Raw genomic sequence first — 23,246 nt, 5'->3', positions numbered from 1 at the left:
CAGGTCTCTTCGAATAAAACGAAAACAATTGAGATTTGGTTTAACCTTCTTGCAGATGTGATGTACTTGTTTATCAAATTTAAAATTTTTGTCTAGTATAATCCCCAGGTATTTAACCTCATTCACCACAGTAATTATTTCATTTTTGATCTTCACCTCAAACAGATCGTTCACAGGCCTATTGCAAATAGAAATACACATAGAAACAGTTTTCTTGACATTCAGAGTTAAGTGAGACATTTCAAGCCAGTGAGTGACTCTCTTAAGTGCTTGCGTGAGGTGGTCAGCTGCTTTGCTAGCTGTTTTAGCAGATGCATAGATGACTGTATCGTCAGCGTACATCTGGCAGCTGACACCTGGACAACTTAGTGGCAGGTCATTGATGTACATAGTGAACAACAGTGGTCCAAGTATGGACCCCTGTGGTACTCCCATGTTGTTGGTGAGAAGTTGGGATTTTTCCCCATTTACCTTGACACATTGTTGTCTTTCCCCCAGATATGATTTAAACCACTGAGTGGCATCTGTAGACATTTTAAAACGTTTTAACTTGGCAAGAGGACACTGTGGTCGACAGTGTCGAAAGCCTTTTTGAGGTCCAAAAACACTGTCCCCACAACATGTCCCTTGACCATTAGACCCTTGACCCTCTCAATAAGATAGCAGTTGGCTAATTCTGTGGAGTATTTAGGCCTGAATCCAAATTGCTGTGGATGGAGCAGTTGGTTGGTCTCCAAATAATCCGTCAGTTGTATCGCAACAATCTTCTCCAGGACTTTTGAGACTACAGGGAGAATAGCAATAGGCCTATAGTTACTTGCCATGTCTTTGTCTCCCGACTTGTAAATAGGAGCAATTATTGCTATTTTCCAGCTTTCTGGGAATGTGCTTGTTCTTATTGAGAGGTTCACTAAATAAGTAATAGGCAACAACAAGTCTTTCTGATATTTCTTAATTAAACCCGCATTTAAATCATTAATATCCTTTGACATTGAGTTGTTCATATTTGCAATAACCTTTTTAACTGTATCACTGGATACCTCTTTAATGCAAAAGCCATCTGAGGAGACATTATCACATTCTTCAGGGGATATCTCAGGGTTAGCTGAATTAAAATGACTAGCAAGTTCATGCACAGACTCAATGAAAAAATGGTTAAAAACATTTGCCATTGACTCACTACTTTCAATTCGGTTATTGTCTACTTTAAGACTGGTTATTTTAGGGTGTTTTTGTTTACTTGAGTGTGTTAGTCTATGGATCTGCTGCCACAGTTTAGAACTGCTGCCATTAGCCTCTTCAATGAGTTTGAGGAAGTAGTTACTCTTGGCCTTCCGTAGCTCAGACACCACTTTGTTCCTCAGACTGGTGAAGGTAAGGTGGTCTGTGTTGTTTTTCGTCACTAAGGACTTTTTAAGGGCAAGATCTCTCTTTTTCATGAGTTGGTGAATACCATTATCAAACCATGGAAGAGATAATTTCTTCGGCCTGCTTTTCCATGTTTTTGTATGTTTACTTATCAAATTACCTAAGATTGAGGTGAACTTGTTTACACTGTGATTCAAGGTTGACTCTTTAGTTATGGTTTCCCAGTTTACTAGTGATAAATCATTTTCAAAGTCTGCCATTTTTGACTTAGGAATTCCTGTAGTCTTTTGATTTACAGTTTTGCTATGGTGAACAAAGCGTTTTTTTGTTAACTTTCTTACAATTAATACCATATTATGATCTGAAAGACCAGTGATTAGATTGTACGTTTTTACTGCTCTCTCTGGCCTGTTTGTGAAAATCAGATCAATGAGTGTCCCACTCTTCCTTGTAATGCGGGTAGGTTTGTCAATCAGCTGTTTGTATTTATATTTCTCCATGAGTGGTTTCAATTTAGATTTTTCACTTTTCACCATCCAATTTATATTAATATCCCCAAGTAAGATACATTCATTACATTTGTCACAAATAGAGAGAAGACTATTTAATTCATTATAAAAATCTGCACCATGAGAAGGAGGGTTATACAGAACAACAATATTAAAATTCATATTTGGTGAGAGAGTCACACTAAGTCCCAAACACTCTAGGTTCATGCTGACATCAAGGTTAAAACATCTGAAATGCTCCTTTATGTAAATTACAACACCCCCTCCCTTGCTCGTGGTTCTATCTTTCCTATAGCATGAATATCCTAGTACACTGATTAGATCACTAGAGATGTTACAATTAAGCCAGCTCTCAGATATACATAAAAAATCCAAGTTAGATTCCATAAGCAATTTCCTAATCTGATCTATTTTTGGTAATAAGCTTCTAATATTTATATGGCCACCCAGCAGGCCTTTGGGCTTCGATTCGGGATTCCAGATAACTTGTGCATGGTTTACTGTTTGAAAAAGTTTGAGTTCTCTTTGTTTTGAGTTTGCACAAAGACGTGAGGCTATTTTGTCCCTCGTTTGTTTCCGTGTTTGTTTACACTTGCCTACGGTCCCACGTTTGTCCTCGTGATTACTGTCTGTTGTTGTCGGCTTGTGTGCAGAACCGTGGGCATCAGGACTCACCCCAGTGTCAGTGACAGCGTCCTTGGAGTGCTCAGGTTGCGCTAGATGACAAAGCGCTGAGTCCGCCGCGGATCCTCTGGGCGCTAGCTGCCGCGTTAGCCCCGCAGCTTCCATGGCACACATAGATTCCTGGCTGTCAGGTGGATCAACTCCAGCCACGGCAGCCGAGTGCATCCCATCCGTCCGTGTCTCCAGACCATCCTGCCGACGGGACGCCATCCCAACCGCCCGACCCCCAGAAGCAGCGCCCCCGCTGACCCCGTCAGCACCGACGTCTCCCGGCGGCACCGGAGTCCAAGGAGCGGGTTGGAGAATCGCCGCACACGCCAATGCAGGCTGGACGCGCTCAGTAGCTGGGGATGAGATCTGCGTCGGAGCGACATCCCTCGTTGTGGTGAAACACTCCGCCGACTGGGAAACAGGCCCAGGGTTCAGGTGAACATCCCCGGAGAGAAGAAGTAGCAGCAGCAGCACCTTGGCTGTGTGGCGTGCACGCCAGCCATCGTTCATTCTTCTCAGCGTGGTCCTGCATGTCGGCTTGGGGATCCGAGCTCGGCCATCCCTGAGGACATGTGCAAAGATTGCGACTGAGCCACATCCTAGGAAGTTCAGTTGTGATTTCCCGGATAAGATGCCAAGTGGGTCGTCTGCAGCGTTATCAACGCAGTATTGTGCTTTGTCAGCTTCTGTCCCAGGTATGTAGCAGGTGGACAGAGCAGGCACCAGCAGTAGGACGCCACACACGAGAAGGTGCAAGTTGGCGTTGTGATGATCGGATTTTTTACTGTTTTTACCACACGGATTCAGAGCACCGTTTGATAGTTTGTTCAGAATCCAGATAGAAGTTGAATAGATGCAATTAAAAATGGTGCGGTTGATGGATTTATGCATGCGAGAGGAGCCAGCCAGACCACCCGCTGCCACCGCGGCCATCGCGGCCATCTACAGTAATCATCATAGTGTATTGGCAGGAAAGACCATTTAAATCTGTATCAAATATCGATTAATGAATTAATCGATAATTTGCATGTTGGTCTTGGTTAAGTACCACCTTGAAAAAAAAAACAATGTTTTGTTGCTTAAGCTATTCAGTCATTCAATGGTATACTAAAATCCATGTGAAAAAAATGCTTCTCACTGTTCTCAGGTCAAATATTTATATGCGATTAAAATGCAATTAATTGCGATTAATTAATTACAAAGCCTCTAATTAATTAGATTAATTGTTTTAATTGAGTCCTGGCCCTATTACACAAGATAAACACACTCACACACACACACACAGTTAACCTAATGTGATTACAGCTCCTCCATATCAGTGCTTATAGAAAGATGATCATGTGTCTGTCTGATCAGCTCTGTCTTGACCTTAAGATCGTGGGTTTGATTCCCATGTTGACAGAGATGGCAAAATCGGCAGTAGCCCCGTGGCCCATTCAAAATTTCCCGAGAGGAAATTTTCTAGTTATTATTATTATTATTATTATTATTATTAGGGCCGCGGGCAATCGCACCGGGCACTGGTCCCAACAGCTATGAAATAGCTGCAGGGACGGGCGAAGCCCGGGCACTACTGTTATTGTGTGGATTTTTTCTTCCTTATTAGGGCCGCGGGCAATCGCACCGGGCACTGAGCCCTACAGCTATGAAAGAGCTGCAGGGACCAGTGCCCGGGCGAAGCCGTTATTGTGTGGATTTTTTCTTATTAGTGTGAATGCTGGAAGCATTCACACTATTGTTATTCGGTTCGGCCATTTTCTGCCTTTCTTCGGCATTTAACTAGTCCTTCATACTTTGTGCTATTTCAACAATTCAAATATCAAAATGTTCAGCCTTTTCGGGACAGGTGTGCTATGTCTTTTCTCTTTTCAACTATTCATACTTTTTGCAATATTCAACTATTTCTGATTTTTTTTTTCCCATAGAGAATGCATTGGAACAGTCTTGAAACTCTTCAAATCTTCTTACTTCTTTCAGCCTTTAAAGCGTCCACATACTTTCAGCTAGAGACTTCATTCAAATTCTGAGCTGTAAACAAACTTCTAATGTATTCATCCTGTATTTACAACTTTTTCATAGCTTGTACCGTTTTTGAGATAAATCCTTTAAAAGCACATGAGGATTTCTGACAAATTTCACACTTTTCAATGAGTGTGTATGGGGTTGGGTCAGAGTGGGTGACGTCATCGTAGAGTGCAGCAGATTCAAAAAAGCGACTGGAACTTTTCTTCTGAAACTGCCAGCAAAGCTACAAATGACACTCTATACTCATGATTTTGGAAGCAGTTTGTAGCCATGCTTGTCTTCTGTCTCACAATGCCGTCAAAAATGCACAGAGACTCAGAGAATAATTTAAAATATTTTTTAAATGCAGCCTGGGTGCTCTCTCTCTGCCATTCAGCCCAATGCATTTTTTTTCACAGCAGAGTAGCAGGAGCTCAACTTTTTAATTCGCTGGAATGGGCATTATACTTTGTTTGATTTCATCAAAAAATAGTCACAAGTCACAAAAAGGTCCTCTACTTACTTGTTGTGGCTCATTTATACTATTTTCTGCTTTTTTTAAGCATCATTGAAAAATCTCACATTCATGAAAGTCTCAACCTCTCCTCTCCACAACTCTGTCTGTAGTCCAGTGGTTAAGGTGGCTGCTTGCCAACCCCAAGGTCACTGGTTCGAATCCAAGGGGAGCACTCTTGTTATGTTATGTTGAGTTCTGCTCCCCTCCCCCACTCTCAATTGGTTACAGGTGTTCGTTAAGAGACTCATTCATTCCTAGTGCCACAGTTTGCAGCACATCATGACATTACAATCAATGACAACATGCTTATGTGTGTGCTCTCTGTGGCGAAGTGGCAGAGTAAAGGTTTAATGATCATGAGGTCATGGGTTCGATTCCTGCCTCATTCATGTTGTACTTTCTGCTAGAGACTTCATTCAATTTCTGATCTGTAGACAAACGAATGGCACATTTATACTCTTTAATTTCTTTTTTTTAAGCATCATTGAAAAATCTCAAGTCTCAACCTCTCTTCAGAAGTCAGTGAGCCTCTTATACAGGGATTTCTTTTATTCTTCTCTCATTAGTGTGAATGCTGAAAGCTATTTCAACAATTCTCACATCAAAATGTTCAGCTTCAACAGTTTCTGATATTTGGCCGCTTTAAAATCATTACGTTTTTTGACAAAATCCAGCTTTATAATGGGTGTGTGTTGCGTCTAACGAGCAGGGCTTAGAGTGAGTGACATCATCGCTAGAGTGAGAGGGATCGAAAAAACATTCAGGATTTTTTCTGGATAAATTGCCAGCACGGCCACAAATTAAACTCTAGACACATGATTTCCTCACTGTTTGTAGCCACACTTGTCGTGTCCCATTTGATGTGCTCAAAACAGCAGACAGACTTACAGAATTGTCTCCGTGAGCCTAATTGTGCAGCTAGACCCACTCCAGTGGCTCATCCACTTCAATATAAAAGTAGGAGCTGATTTTTTTAGAAAAACAGAAATGCCCCCCTTTTCTACCTTGCGACCCTGAGAAAAGTTTTTGCCCTACAAACTTTTAATGCACATCAATGTGCTCAGGAAGGTCTCCTTGCCCAGATGGTCAGGGCCACATTCTGATAAGAGGTACGGTTCTCTTTTTATGGGCTGTTTTCGGAAGCTGCACTGAGCTCAAATCTCTCTGCTCTGCTCTGCTCTGTGTGCAGTGGCCAGCTGTAGGAGCCAACTCGTTATCAAAGTCTATAAATAGAACAGTGCAGGTGCAGCCTGGCCGCTCGTTAAGATGTTTTTAAACACAGCCCCACACAGACACATGATAAACCAGACTGACAGAGGATGTCCACGCACAAACACAGACATCACACTCACACAGACAGACACACACAGACACTCACACACAGTCACACATGTACACATACACAAACAGACAAACACACAAACACAACACTGTTCCACACAGTAAAATGTAAGCAGTTAGTTGAGTCGCCATGGTAACTTCTGAGGGCAGGCTGCCACGCAGGTCTAATCAATCAGATCATTAGGGAGAGAGGAGTTTTGTGGCGCTTAACAGTTTTACTTTCTGCACATGTACACACAGACAGAGAGACCGTCAGACTCACACACCCAGACACAAACACAGGTTTTCAGCTCACATTCATCAGCCTCTCAATGATTTTATACTTTTGATGTAAACATCTCCAACAATTTATATTTTTCTCATGAATTTAAGTTCAGACGTTTAGTCTTTCCACCTCTATTAATAGTAGTACAATTACAGGTGGAGCCAGGACATAGGATGCAGCTTTTAACATGTGTCCTATCTATCTATCTATCTATCTATCTATCTATCTATCTATCTATCTATCTATCTATCTATCTATCTATCTATCTATCTATCTATCTATCTATCTATCTATCTATCTATCTATCTATCTATCTATCTTCAAACCCTTTGTCTCTTTTTTCTCTTTTTCTTTCTTTCTTTTACTCCTTCATTTGTATTTTACATAACTTCTTTCTATCTTTCCCTCTCTATCCATCCATCCATCTACCTCTTTCTATCTATCGTCCCCCTCTCTCTTTTTCTTCTTTCTTTCTTTTACCCCATTTCGTTTTACTTCTTTGTTTCTTTCTTTTTTCTGTCTTTCTTTCTACTCCTTTTCTCTTTCTTTGTTTCTACCCCATTTCTTTCTTTCTTTCTTTCTTCCGCTCTCTGTATATCTCTCTCTTTCATTTATCCACCCCAATTTCTTTCCTTCTTTCTTACTACCCCTCTGTCTCTTTCATTCATTCTCTATTCTCTTTATCTTCTATTATTCTGTTTTTCTTACCTTTTTCTTTCTCTATCTACCCTTCTCTCTGTGTCTTCTTTCTTTCTGTCCTTTTGTTCTTTCTTTCTTTCTCCATCTACCCTTCCCATTTTCTTTCTTTCCTTCTGTCCTTTTCTTCTTTCTTTCTTTCTTTCTTTCTTTCTTCAGGTCATTCAGCATTGTTTCAACAATTTCTTCAGCTCATTCAGCATTGTTTCAACAATTTCTTCAGCTCATTCAGCATTGTTTCAACAATTTATTCAGCTCATTCAGCATTGCTTTCAGCATTCACACCATTTCCATTCTTGGAAATGTTTTTTCTAGTTCTCTTTCATCTTCCGGACGATTTTCGATTCGCAACTAGTCCTGCAACTCTTCGAGTTGCAGGACATATTATATATCAAAACGTGCGGCTTGATTGGGATCGCTGTGCTATTACCTTTCTCAACAGTTTACGAATTTTTCGCGACGTAAGTCGCGAAAAACTGCGCAAAATTTTTGCATGCAAGTCAATGGGACGGGCGGAAAAAAAAGACCAATCATTGGAGTTTAACAAACGTCTACTGCTCAGGCATACTTTCACCTAGAGACTCCATTTAAACTTTAAACAGTAGACACAAGTCTTGTGTATTGTCGTATTACTCCACGTTTTGATAGGTCATATAGTTTTTGATCAATCCATGATCAATGACCATGATCATTTTTGGAGAAATTATGAGATTATAATGGGTGTGTATTGCACGGAATGTTCGTGTCAGAGTGCGTGATGTCATCGGTTAGAGTGGGAGAGATGCCAGAAAAACTCCAGATTTTTTCTCTATCCAACCTCCATACGGCCACAATTCACACTCTACACACATAATTTCGGCCACGGTTGTAGACGAGCTCATCCTTGATCTCTTAATCTGCTCAAAATATCAGAGAGACTTACAGAATTTAAACTCTGGGCCTCTAAGTGCGGCCACGTCTGTCTCTGCTCCTCATTGAGTCCAATACAAATATTTTCTGAGAGAAGCAGAACGGCCTGATGTTTTAAAACTGCCAGCGTCGCCAAAATATTTACTGTAGAAACACCAAATCGTACCGAAATTTTCAGTAAGTCCTTAGAGCAACGTTGATCTGTGTTTTGTTCTGATAGGAGTTACCGTTTTGTCATGCTAAGCCTAAATGTGAGACCGGTGCAGAGGCAGAAAGTGGCTCTTTTTCTCCACGTTTCTGTCTGTCTCAGCCTGCGGGGGCCCCTATCGCCGTGGTAACCTCTTTGATCCTCAGGCCAGGGCTCGTTAACTTCATAAACAATCCACCTGGCGCTCGTTTAAATGTTTATAAACACAGACACAGCTAAATCAGACTGACACAGGATGCAGCTACTAACTAACTATGTGTCAAGTCAGTCACACACACACACACACACACACACACACACACACAGACTCTAGAGCCAGCTTCATGTGATTACAGTGTCACACACACACACACACACACACACACACACACACACACAAACACACACACACTTTCATGTGATTAAAACACAGTTAACGTGCAACAGAATTTAAACTTAAACCATGATTTAATCTGGTTTTAAAGTTAAACCTTGTTGGTGTCACACACACACACACACACACACACACACACACACACACACACACACACACACACACACACACACACACACAGTTAACCTAATGTGGTTACAGCTCCTCCATATCAGTGCTTATAGAAAGATGATCATGTGTCTGTCTGATCAGCTCTGTCTTGCGCTTAAGATCGTGGGTTTGATTCCCATGTTGACAGAGATGGCAAAATCGGCAGTAGCCCCGCGGCCCATTCAAAATTTCCCGAGAGGAAATTTTCTAGTTATTATTATTATTGTTATTATTATTATTATTATTAACAGCAGCAGCAGTAATAATATATTTAACACTCCCATAGTGTTACTATAATTTGAACCTTATTTAGTGTTAAAACAACACAATGATAGTGTTAATTTTTGACACTACACACTAGTGTTAGGGAAATTCAACACTTTGGGCCCTAATTTCTTGGTGCAACTCAGGGTGGCGCAGTGAGGCGAGCCCTGACGCAGCTGGCGAAGTGGTATTATCGTCCAGTGCAACAAGGTGCGCAGCGGATTCGGTAAATTGGTAGACTGCTGTGCGCTGAGATGGGAGTGGTCGCGCAGCAGGGGGAGGTGTCGACAGATTCGCCGTGGCGCAGTGACAATTTGTTGCCGATAGACCGCGCGGAGAGTGCGCCGAAAGCTCGCCAACTCCAACCTGGTCTAATCTCAGCGCAAGGCGAAGCGCAGCCAGCGCAGTGGCAATTTGACTGCCCAGCGCGCAGTGCGTACACGTCACCAAGACCCCACAGGCAGATTTCCACAGTTCCAGGCACATTTAAATGCAATTAACAATAATAATAATAATAATAATAATCATCACAATAACCCCTATTTATTGTATCTGAATCAGCACATACACCTATATCTATATAGATTGTCCCGTCACACTGATGGCAGATCAAAGGCTTGCGTAATGGAAACTCAGCCTGACTGAATTAACACAGATGAAACCGGTTCCAGGGTGCCATTCCGAAGGGCCGCCACTCCGAACGTTTACTTTAATTTGTCGGAATGCCGACCCTTAATTATTTATGGGAAAAGGGTGCCATTACGAACCTGAAAGAAAGGGTGCCATTCCGAACCTGAAAAAATCTTGAATGGTTTAAGGCACGGAGTAAACAAGTCCAGATGCGGTGGTAGCGTAGTGGTCAGAGCATCTGCTTTTGACGCGGTGGATCAGGGTTCGACTCCCGGGGGAGATATATATTAACTGCGATTTTATTGGCCTCTACCTAACCTTTTTACTAAACTTAACCAACTCCTTTCTACATTGCCTAAACCTAACCAAAGCACAGAGCAAGGACATTTATTTTCAGCAGGAGTGCCGCGGCTGCATCAGATGGATGTAATGCATCAGACTCGCACCTGGGTGAAACTTTGGAGGGGGAGGGGGAGGGGCCGGTCGGGCGCTGTCCCCGCGGCGCGTCGTGTCAAGCCGGGCAGGAAGTCAAACCACGAGAGAATCCGGTCAATTTTCAAAATAAAACACATTCGGAACGGCGGCCCCTCGGGAAGTTCGAAATGACGGACCTTCGGGAATTTTCGGACTGGCAGACCGTCGGAATGGCGGTCCTTCGGAATGGCGGTCGCCCCCCGATGAAACCAGGTAGGGACTGAGACAGCCGTGGATGTCCCAAGACCAGGTGTTGACACTACACACTGTGCCGTTGCAGATTATCAGCTATTTATTTATTTATTTACTTATTGATTTATTAGGGGCCAGCGCCGCATCGTCACGCGACCATAACAAATAAAACTGAAAACAAATAAACTATCATCTCTCACAGCAAACCACAATCAGCCTGGCATCATAGTGAGCAGATATTCACATCTCCCCTCTCAGGTATATTCTAAAGAAAAAAGAAAAAGAGAGACGCTCCGCGATGCCTCCGTTATGCACAGCTGTTTGTTTATGTTGTGATCTGTGCACACGTGTTTAAATATAGGTTAGATAGATAGATAGATAGATAGATAGACCTGGATAACATCATAACCTCCTCCCTCCCAGACTACTTTTGCATCCTCAGCCCGTGAGGTCTGTTTGCGCGACCGGACACTGCCAGCTTGGACCGGACCAGAACATCAGTTTCCTCCCGTCTCACTTGCTCTGACAGATTGAGAGCTGTTGCCCAGTAAAAAAAAACAAAAAACAAAACACACACACCCCTTTTCCATTAATAAAGACACTCATATTTAGTAACCTATATTTAAACACGTGTGCACAGATCACAACATAAACAAACAGCTGTGCGTAACGGAGGCATCGCGGAGCGTCTCTCTTTTTCTTTTTTCTTTAGAATTTACCTGAGATGGAGATGTGAATATCTGCTCACTATGATGCAGAGGCTGATTGTGGTTTGCTGTGAGAGATGATAGTTTATTTGTTTTCTGTTTTATTTGTTATGGTCGCGTAACGATGCGGCTCAATAAATCAATAAGTAAATACATAAATATAGCAGATAATCGTCTGGTGTCAACACAGCAGTAATCCATCCTCATCTTTCATCTGTGCAGCCTTTGATCTGTCATCAGTGTGACGGGACAGTCGATATAGATGTGCTGAATGTCTATGCTGTAATCTGTAGGTGCTGATTCAAATCTTCTCTTCCACGGTGAAATCAAACGTCCGCCTTGCGCGCGCGGCGGATTTAAAGGCGAGGAGAGGAGCTCATTTGATTGGTGAAGATCTGACTCGGCTGTGTCAAACCCACTCCACGCCTTCTCTCCTCCCTCTATGCCATTTGCGCCGGTGGGAGGGAAGTAGGCGGGATGCGCTCCGCTGCGTTTCGAAGGAAAATTGCAATCTGCTCCTGACCACTCCCCGTTGGGGAAGCGAAGGCGAGGCGCAGGCCTGATCCGCTCCGCCTGCACCTAGTTCACGAAATTAGAGCCCAGTGAGTGTTAGATTTCAACTACTGAGAGTGTTGTTCCAACTCTGTCACAGTGTTAATTGTTTAACACTTTCAAAAGTGTTATTTTAACTCGATTTAGTGTGGACCAATATAGACACTTTTAAAGTGTTGAATTTAACTCCCTAGGAGTTGAATTAACACTTCTGAATTTGCTGTGTGCATGATCAATTGGAGGCATAGTGACAGGACCCTCAACTGTCACAATTGCAATAGACTCCATTCACCCTGGCCATAACCTGTTTCAGCTGCTGCCTTCAGGCTGTTGTTTCTTTCCCCAGGCCATTACAGCACTAAACTCTCAATAAACACTGTTGCACTACAAATTCACATTATGCACATTCAGTACTGTCACTACTGTAGTACTGTACTGTAGTATGGCAACTGAGGCCAATAGCACTATGGACTATGATTGTTTTATGTGTAATGTGTGAATGAGATGACTGCTTCTTTTTTTATTAATTCTATTTATGTGCACCACTAGGAGTAGTATCTCCAATCTCGTTGTATCTGATGCAATGACAATAAAGTTTCTATTCTATTCTAATGTCATGTTATCAATGTGTGACAGTTGAGGGTCCTGTCACTATGCCTCCAATTGATCATGTGCCCTGGCTACTTGGCCAAAGGGATGTCCCTTTGGGTGACTGGCAAGCGCGTGTGACTCTTACCCGAGAGGAGTGGGTTCAATCCCCCCCCGGGCCCTCTTCACCTTGCCACAAATGATTGGACACTGTTTTTACAATATTATCCATTCCACAGGTGAGGTGACTGACTTTTCATTAAATTTTTGTGAAAAAGCATTTAATTAATCGGTTGCAATCGGTGTGTGCAGATGATTTCAAACAGTTTTGTAAAAAATGCTCCAGAATAGGATCTCCAATCTTGCCTTTAACATTTTCTCTTTATTTTTACAGGGAATGCTGAAGTTACGGTTATATTCTTATGCTTCAGTGATGTGTCAGTTCAACACCACAAGTGACACAAAGTTATTGAATCTGTTAATACGAAAATTGTAGTTTCTTTAACTTAGTATTGAAGTTACCTCTATGCAAGAGCATGAGTAGAAGATGGACGATCAGGACACTGATGGTTGTGAGTGGAGACTGAATGGAGAGTCCAGCCATCTGATGAAACATTATGCAGACCTGGAAATGTATAGAAACCATTAACACGTGAACAATTAAACATGGACATGAACGCGGACTTATGTGTTTAGTCACATAAAAATATTTGTTCCCCGAAAAAAACAACAACAACAGTTCATTCTTTCAATTTTGACAGTATATTTCAAGAGACGTTTAGATGTCCAGGAAAAAATCTGCTGTTTCACATAAAGACCTGTGGAGATTTCTGATTATTGTGGATGATAATTTCCATGCTACAGTCCGTTCATGTCCAGGTCTCATCTGGAATAGTTCATGTGAGACAATGTCTATTTCTATCCGTCAGTTTTGTGTCAAACCTCCAGACTTCCTGTTCAGTTAACAAACTACAATGAGAAGCTAATTCATTACGTAAGGTTTAAATAACAAGCAATGCTCAATATATGCCATATGTGAATGCATGTTGTTCTAGTAAAGAAATAATGCTCTTAAATGCAGATACAATTTTTATTTATAAAGTTAAAAACTGAAGCAAAATGATTAAGAAGACCACGTACCTGTTGCTAGTTGTGTTGCTCATTTCAAGTCTGTAAATCATTTACTGACTCACGACCATAAAGTGACTCAAGACAAGAGATTTATCAGATTTAATGTTCATCTCAAATCATGCAGAACTTCCTTCATCCTCAGCTGGGCTGTTTTTCTATAAACTTAGTTGTTTACAATTTACATTACAAATGATGCAAATGTTCTTGTTGACCAAAATGTGAATCTGACCACAGATCAGTAGATCAGTTCAGCTTTAAACACAAACATAACATTCATAGTTCAATTTCACTCTGAGTATAAGAGCTGCTGAACTTTGACCCTGTTGCCAGGCAACTGATCAGCTGATAAAACAATACAGCTGAAAAGTGTAGTAGCTGGCTGCTGTACTCTGCTCTTACTGTAGGGGGTGTTTTGTTCTTTTTACATTCATCAGGCCTTGCAAAAAGTAAACATTTGTCAGCATGTGGCGCATGGGGGGGGGGGTTAAGGGGCTGCCCAATGCAGGATTCGAAGCAGGGCTGACTGCAGTGAGGACTGTAGTCTCTGCATATGGGACGCCTGCTCAGCACACCTGACCTGGATATCTTCTGAGGTGTTGAAGTGTTACTTGAGCTGTGCTCTTCAAGACAACATGAGGCTCTTTTATGTCACTGGCTTTGTTGCCATGAAGACAGAGGTGCAGGGATGGTTGATCCTCCCTCACAGAGTCAAAGACCACCTCAGCCTCTGAGCCCCTGCCCCCCTTCTGCAGCAGCATCAGAAATAACCTCCACAGGAAGAGGAAGTTGTCACGTACGTTATACTTCAGTTGTATTTCAGCTCAACGCTCAGTCTGCAGCAAGACGACATGGAGGTCACAGCTCTCTGCTTCAGACTGTGTGAGTACTCAGTGTCACATTTCTTCTCTTTCTGTCCTCACTTTTATATGTTGCTGCTCATCAAAGCATCTGTTGCTGATTTACAACATTGCTCCTTTGTTTCTCCAGTGATGCTTGAATTTCTTCTGCTGGAGACACGAGTTCAGAGTCTTTATGCTCAGGGAAGTGGTGAGGAACTACATTTTTGATTATTATTATTGATTTGAATGAATAAAATGCTCTATGATGTTTTCTGCAGTCTATCTATCTATCTATCTATCTATCTATCTATCTATCTATCTATCTATCTATCTATCTATCTATCTATCTATCTATCTATCTATCTATCTATCTATCTATTCCTGTCTAAAGATTTATGGAATGTTTAACTTAACCTGTCTTTTTCTGATGGGATTTGATTTTTCACAAATAAGTTAAATAAAATGAGTTAATGCTTCTATTTCTAATACCAGAAATAAATGTTTATTTATTTATTTTAATGTTTATTGTATTTGTTTGTATGTTTATTATTTAAATGTAGTTCATCTTGTGATGGATATCCAAATAAAAAAATGTTTTATTTGTGAACTTTCAGGTTCAGCTTCTCTTTGTATCACTCCAGACCGTCTGCAGTTCTTTGTACGTGAGTCTGTCTCTTTTCATTGTGACGGCACTAGTTCTGCTGAGTTAAGAGGGACCAGAGACAATGGGGAACTACCTCCAATATGTGTCATGAAAAAGACATCATCAGGGTCGTCCTGCACAGTTGCTAGACTTTATCCATCAGACAATGGAGAATACTGGTGTGAGACTGAAGGAGGAGAAAGAAGCAACAGCATCAAAATCACCATCACTGGTAAGTTTGTTGTTTTTCTGAACCCACTACAGATCTACTATGAACATGTAATTATCATGAGCATGTTTATAATGTTAACTATCTTCAAGTATAGTTTTGCAGAACTGAGCAGGCATTGTGGCAGGGAAATTATTACTCTTGTTGCAATGGAGGTCTACTACTCTCTTTAGGGACTAAATTAAGAATCATGTTATGTGTCAGGAAAAAAACAGAATTCTGAAACCTGTATAAATTCTCTTGTAAACTTTGTGTGGGTAAGTTTGTACCTAAAGTTTCCACATGTTCTTCAGGTGGCTCAGTGATCCTGGAGAGTCCTGCTCTTCCTGTGATGGAAGGAGATCCTGTGACTCTGCGCTGCAGAAAGAAGGCGACTTCCACCAACCTGAAAGCTGTTTTCTACAAAGACAACGTCCCAATGAACAACAGTCCAACAGAAGAGATGAGAATGAACAATGTCTCCAGGTTTGTTGAAGGACTGTACAAGTGCAGCATCCAGGGAGCTGGAGAGTCACCAGAGAGCAGACTGACTGTCACAGGTGAGACTAAACCTTTACTAAAAAAATACAAAAAAAACATGTCTATTGTTGGTATTGCCAGGGACTGTTACATATTTTACATTAGAATTGTAATTTTTTATTCCATAGTCTATTTAGGTTCATGGAAAAGGTTTTTTGTTTTGTTGTTGTTGGTTTTTTTTCATACAAACATATAATCTACATCTACATAAACTGGCAAAATGTTACATATTGATATAATTTATGTTTAGCAAATAAAAATAATTATGAAAACTGAAATAAAACTTATAGTGTGTTCATCATGTAAACATTCTTAAAATATGTCAACATAAAAAATCCCAGATGTATTTTAAATATATTAGAAACAGAGGATCTATATAGGTGATGATATGTGAACGTATAGGTTAAATAAATGCAACAATGGCATATTTATCCCATGCAAATATGTGTATGTATATTATATTTTAGAAATATGACAATATATGTAGATATTGTATGTACAAATATAAAATTCAGAAATATTTTTACAGTGAGTTAGAAAAACACAGGCCTATGTAAGCATACAGATCCGTCATGTATGTTTCTAAGAGTTACATTTATTAGTTTTTAACCATGATTCTTTGATTCCGGGAATTGTATGCATACAACATACTACGTACTTGTATTAAATTTCCATATGTGAAATGTGTATGTAAATCACCAACATATTAGTTTTAAGTTCCACTCAGAACAATTTCATATATTTAACATTATGTACATACGCTTACATCGTAGACATACTACATGCATTCAATGAACTTGACAATATATGCTGATATGATGTCTGTAAATAAAACATGTTTAAATTGATTGCAATCTTCTATCTTATGGATATTTTGAAAATGTGTTATTATAAAAAATTCCATAAATACATTTTCTCAATTTAAGATATATTTTACATTTCTGGACAGGGCCAATGTGATTTTCCGCTGTATTGTTGATATTCACATATATGCAGAGTCTGAATATGTGAATGTTTCTGAACTTTATATTAAGAAGCTAGAAAGTCCTACCGCAGATGTGAATTTGTGTCACATTCATTTCCATCATGTGTCCACCTGTTCATCAAGAACTCGTCTCCAATGACTCTACGAACCTCCACAACCTGCAGTGGATCATCATCATCGTCATCGTCTCGACTGTAGCCCTGATGATGCTGCTGTTGCTGCTGCTGCTGGGGTTTCTCCATGTTAACAAACAAAGAGGTACGGAGAAACAGATATTTCATCCTATAATATACTGTATGACACTGATTTAAAGTATTTTTCTATTAATATCAATATTTTTACTTTTTTCTTCCAATCAATTTGCTAAGAGACGTCAAGAACAACACACTCAGGTGAGTTTCTAACTAACGTGTCTCAGATGAACAAGTTATAATATAAAGTGTGTATGTATAACCAGTCCACCTGTCAGCCTTCAGTCTGTTAGTAATTTCATATATTTTCTTTGTGTTTCAGTTTCTGGAGTGGACAATGCAGCAGATGATTTAAATAGTTTGACATATGCAGTTGTTGTCCCAAAGAAGAGAAAGAACGCAGGTTAACTAGACTTGTTTTTTTCTTCAACACATTGTGAAACAAACAACAAGGCCTTTCACACGTCTGTATTCTGATGAAACGTATTTTAAGATTCAGGTGTTCAGCATCTTGGTCAACCACTGAGGAGGTTAAAATAAGAAGAGGAGTCAGTGGCAGTTGAAGCGGTCGACTCTAACGTCTGAATGATTTCTGCTCCCTCTCTTTGTGGTCTGTTGTTTTAGACGCTGCTGACACTGGTGAGAGTTTGAACGTCTGCACTGAGACAAACCACAGCAGAGAAGCACAGACAGAGAACGGTAAGAGGCCTGTTCAGCCCTTCACTCTGCCCGCTTGAGTATTTATAACCAGATACAGTATAGAAGCAGGAGACGTCTACTATCAGTCACACCAACATTAACAAACACACTGATGATTTAAAATGATCTGTGACTGTGTTGAATTGAATTCTTTGTAACAACAAATTATGTTTGTTTCCAAAGAAGAACCAGGATCATCCAGATCCAAGTCTTCCCAGAACCTCAGAGCAGCCACAGAACCACAGGAGGAAATTGTCTATGCACTTGTCCAGGTGAGACTGATGATTGAACCTTAAATTACTGATCATTTGGTGAATCATTTGGCAAGAATTAGAAACTATTACAGTTCCCCAAAGCTCAGAGTGAAATCTTCCTACTTTCTTATTCATAATCTAAGAAAGGTCCATTCAACCAAGAAGGCCAATGTAGAAAGCTCAGTGAAAAATTGAGTAAGTGACTGTTGAGTTTGTCATGATTTACCACAGATTTAATCTTTATATTTTATCTTACAGTTCACAGAAAACAAACACGATTGAAGAGAGAGTTGATTTGTTGAAGAAGAAATATCCAGGATAAAGTTTAATTGTGTTTATTCAAAATAAAATTGAATGTGTACATTTAATGTGACCCCTAGTGACATGACCCCCTCCCCCCCTCAGTTTCGGGGGTGTGGTCATGTGACTCGAGTCTCGGGGGAGCGGTCATGTGACTTTGGTCACTAGAAACCAATCATAGGACCACCCACTCTGGGTTTAAATACCTGGGCTTCTGGCATTAGTCTCAGAACTGAAGAAGCCTCTTGGATGAGGGGTGAAACGTCTTCAAACAAGAGACGAAGTCCAGTTGCTTTTTACTACAACTCCACAATGTACTGTACTTCAGTAGATTTTTCAGGTATCTGTATTTTACTTGAGTATTTTTTTTTCTGACCACTTTTTACTTTTACTCCCTACATTTGAACACACATTTGTACTTTCTACTCCTTACATCGTCAAAACATGTTTGTTACTTTTACAACCTCCACGAGTGATGACGAGAGGTGAGAGTGCGGACCAAGGTTGGGCACCTGATGCATTTTTCAGCTTGTACGGTTCCTGTTCACACACGTTTGTTTTCACTCCGGTCCAAATGCCACACCACTGGCAGAGCATCATGTTTCCATGCTGACTGACCGGACAAAGTGAACAGGAAACATGAAGATAAAACTGAAAACACCTTCACACTCAAGGTTTAAAAAATCTTCTATTTTAATTTAGTAGATTTTGGTTTTACACAAAATTCAACCAGATCATAGTGCTCAAGGTAAAAATAAAACATCAACTAAATGATGACATATACAGTACATAGATGTTGTTGTACAATCAAACTGTAAATGATTTACAGAAACTATTGAAGATATGAAAACACTTTGAATCATCATTAATGATGATCAAATCCTCACACTGTGTTAAATCAGCTCCAAAGACTCTGTCCATCTGTTGGACAGTGGACTTAGTTTGAAACAGAGGACAAAATAAAAACAGCTTTTATTGTATAAACTACTGTCACAGTCGTCCTTACCCTCTTTGTTATATTCTATTGATGAATGAATTATATGAATATATTATATTATTATTATTATATGAATTATTTTTTACTTTGATCTATACTTTGTTTCTCATATACAAGCAGTAATGACTTTACTGTAATAACTCACATGTGTTGTGTTGTTTGTGTCATTATGTGTGGAAGTTCATAAAAACCTGAAACACAATATTAAACTACATCAGCAAACATCTTCGGGGTGATAGACTAGTACGTGCCGCCATGTCCATAATCTGTAACAAAAAGCATAAAGTTGTTGTGGATAAAATGATCAAAATATAAAATAAGCAGACAGATATGATGTAATAAAATATTTGAGGATATAATGTAACATGATGTCAGACCTCTCCACTGGAGTTTATAAGTGTCGCTTTAACCAGATCTCCAGTTTCCTGGGAATTGTTGTTGTGGCTGTATTTCTTCCAGATCTGTGAATGTAGAGTTAGAGAAGATCAAAGCTGTGAATTGTTCTCTTCATGACAGAAACCCTGTGTTCACCTGCCGCTCTTTGACATATGAAGTGTTTTTGTCACACAGAGTACAGCTCAGGCTGTGAGGAAAGTCCTATCATGTTATAATAACAAACAAAATGATTTCTGTGAATGAGAACAGGGGATTGGAGATTGGGCCTTATGTCTTAAATTTGATTAATTCATCCCTGCTGACCTCAAGAATTCTGTGGTCCAGCCTCTCATAAAAAAAAGAAAAAAAAAACATAACCTGGACCTCACTGTTTTGGCTAACTACAGGCCTATCTCTAAACTTCCCTTTCTTTCAAAGGTTCAGGAGAAAGTGGTGCTGAATCACCTTCATGCATACATTGATCTTAACGGCTTGTTTGAAGAGTTCCAATCCAGACTCCTATCATAGTACAGAAACAGCCCTTTTACGAGTTTTTAATGTTCTGATTTTAACTGCTGATAATGGCATCCTTGCTGTCTTGATCCTGGACCTGACAGCAGCATCCTATTTGCATGCTTAGAATCTTGTGTAGGAATTATATGGAGTTCTAAAATGGTTCCACTCTTATCTCTACAACTACTCAGCTGGGGCAATACTCCTGTTTGGCTTCTCCTTTATACTTTGTGTGGCAAGGTGAAGAGGGCCCGGGCGGGGATTGAACCCACACCTCCCGGGTAAGAGTCATGCGCGCTTGCCAGTCGCCCAAAGGGACATCCCCTTGGCCAAGTAGCCAGGGCACATCAATTGGAGGCATAGTGACAGGAACCTCAACTGTCACATTTGGAGTGCCTCAAGGCTCTGTTCTGGGACCGATCCTCTTTTCTTTATACTTGCTGCCCCCTGGGTTCTCTTCCTAGTTAACATGCAGTTTCATGAAAGTAGACAATAACAACTCTGTACAGGAATGCTTGCAGGAAGTGCCATTACCCCCTGTCCTCCTATTGCCACTCCTCTGCCAGGAACTGTGGGGTTATTTTTGATAATGATTTTAAATTTGACAAGCCAATTAGCTCTGTAGTCCAGATTAGTTTCTTCCATCTGTGACTGCTTGCTAAATCAAAGGCATATCTACCTTGAAAAAGTAATCCATGCCTTATTACTTCTTGTCTGGACTACTGTAATTCCCTGTATGCTGGTATTGACATGTTTTTAATGCACAGATTGTAGGTTGTGCAAAATGCTGCTGCCCGCCTGTTGGCAGGGAAAACGTGACAGCATCACATAACCCCTTTTCTTTTTAAACGCCTGAATGACTTGGCGCCCCCTATCTCTCTGATCTTCTTTGTCCCTACTGTACCATGCCCCCAGAACACTGAGGTCTGATAACCAGCTGCTCCTACCTGTGTCCAGATCAAAATTAAAAACCAGGAGACAGAGGCTTCTCTGTGGTGGCCCCAAAACTGTGGAATAGCCTACCCCTGCAGATTAGGACTCGTGTAAGATAAATATATACAACAATTGTTGTTCTATTCACAAATTATTTTTTATTTTTTATTATAGGTTTTACTTGTGTGTTTATATTACAGCACTTATCACGTAACAGGATAAACAAGCGTCTATGTAAACAAGTGATCCATCAGCATGAGGAATGTAACAATATGTTGTCATGGCGATCGCATGTCATATTCTTTACCTGACCAACGTTTTCTCTCGTCGACTAAAATGACATCCGGTTTGTTGACTCCATGTGAATGCAGCATCAGCTCCATCCTTCCTCACACTACACCGCAGTGATGGTTGATGGTAAAAACATTTTGTTTCCTTTGTCCTTTTAGCAGCTGAGTAGCTTGACCTTTGTTTCTATTGTAGATGAGTCAGAGAGTTGGATTTTATTTGGTTCATGATTTGGCACCTTCCGTTGCCCTCCCTTTTTTCTCTCTGTGCCTCTGTTAATGCTGTTTTAATGTTTATCTTTGGCTGCTAAGCAATACACCCGCCTAAGTTTGCCAGTCCAGGTCCAATGCCTTGTGTCTTTTGTTGCTTCCCTTACGTCTGGACTCTGGATTGTAACAGATGGTTTGTTTGTTTTTATTTCATTTAATATGTTCCTGCTGCATGCATACCAGCACTTGACTCTACTTGAGGCCATACATGGATATTTGTTTCACTTCAAATTTAATTGAATTTAAAGCATTGGTTTATTCAACAGAAGTAATGTAAAACGAACAAGTGAAACTTACAGTGGTCGTCTGTCCTGGCTCCAGGAGACGCTCTTTGAGTGTGATGGTTTCACTTTTCTTGCTGAACTCCAGATGTAACTCCCAGTTCTTCAGCTGCAGCTTCTGTTTGAAGGAAAGTGGATTATGTCAAACAGGATGTGACAACATGAGACTGACTAAATAACCATGAAGGACAATAATCACTAAACTTCACTAAGAGTTTCTTCTTGTTGATAAAGGAGAAGCTCAGCTCAAATCCATCTTCTACTGGGAAACACACATTTCTTCTCTGATCTTCACTGACGACAACTTTACCTCAGAGGAGTTGTTTCTGAGACGAATTGAGTCTCCAGATGAGTCGATCATAATAATGCAGCCTTTGTCTGGTTTGTCCCATCTCTGGTGGCTGGATGTCTGATGGAGGAGGAAACATCCAGTTACATGTGTGAAGCAGTGAGTGGAGGTGGATGGAGGAGAAGATCAAATGGAAGAAAACTGAGGCACCATCCATGAGTTTGATCAGCATTTTCCTTTAAGTAAAGTTCTTCACATTTTTTTTTAACTTGAGAAACTGTGATCAAACAATGATCATGGAGACATTAACAACACATGATTACACATCAAGTTTTATACAGTAGAGTGTTACTGTAACACTCTACTGTATAAAAGGGGGGCAAATATTTGTTTTTATTGACACGTTGAAAAAAATTCCAATACTTCTTCATAACAGTGAAAAAAGTACAAATACAAACCGTTGTTATCAAGGTCTCCTGGTTCTTCTCCAGTGTCTGAAAGTGATTCAGGATCAGCTGCAGCAGCTCAGATCGTTTTTCTGACAACTGGAGAGAAAAGAAAAGAAATTAAAAAATAAGATCAGAGTCTTATCTTAACTTTGTTAAACTATAAATGGACAAAACATGACACTTGCAACTTCTGTAAACATCCCTGTTTGAAAAACTGAAACTATGTTTAATATAGTGAGACATTTCCCTGTCTGGTAATTATTTTGGTTGAATTTATCCAGAAAACATTTACTGACAACATGCAGTTGATAAAAGCAACCTGTTTTTGTCTTTTTAACCAAACAACATGATTTTCTGACAATTTGTCTTAAACATGATGATTTCAATTAACTTTGTTCAGTGTTTGTGAAAAAGGCACAAATCTGAACCTCCTTCTTCTTGGTCTGGAGCTCAGTCTCCTTGGTCTTCAGTTCCATCTCCAGTCTTTCTACTTTCTGTTCAGCTTCCTCCTCCTTCTTCTTCAGTTCTTCTCTGGTTGGACTCTGGATCAGAAGAAGAACACGTGACTGAACTGACTGTCTAATGACTCATATAGACACAAATGCAGCATCAGGTCGTTGCTGAACTTTTCTGTGTCTTG

General features: G+C 40.3%; 1 protein-coding gene across 1 annotated transcript in view; it reads right to left on the bottom strand.

Moving 5' to 3' along the window:
* Nucleotides 1–23,246, bottom strand: part of LOC146968396 (uncharacterized) — a 431,785-nt gene that overhangs the window by 152,599 nt on the left and 255,940 nt on the right. The window contains exons 13-14 of the mRNA XM_085760507.1: nucleotides 23,035–23,148; nucleotides 22,616–22,702 (exon numbers count right to left, since the gene is read on the bottom strand). Coding sequence (XP_085616633.1) covers nucleotides 22,616–22,702; nucleotides 23,035–23,148 — 201 coding nt within the window. The remainder of the gene's footprint in view (nucleotides 1–22,615; nucleotides 22,703–23,034; nucleotides 23,149–23,246) is intronic.

Source organism: Trachurus japonicus, chromosome 18 (assembly GCF_045865225.1).
Source record: "Trachurus japonicus isolate A0001 chromosome 18, Traja_1.0".
Taxonomy (NCBI): Eukaryota; Metazoa; Chordata; class Actinopteri; order Carangiformes; family Carangidae; genus Trachurus; species Trachurus japonicus.
The sequence above is the reverse complement of the archived record's forward strand: the minus strand, read 5'-3'. Positions and strand labels throughout refer to the sequence as shown.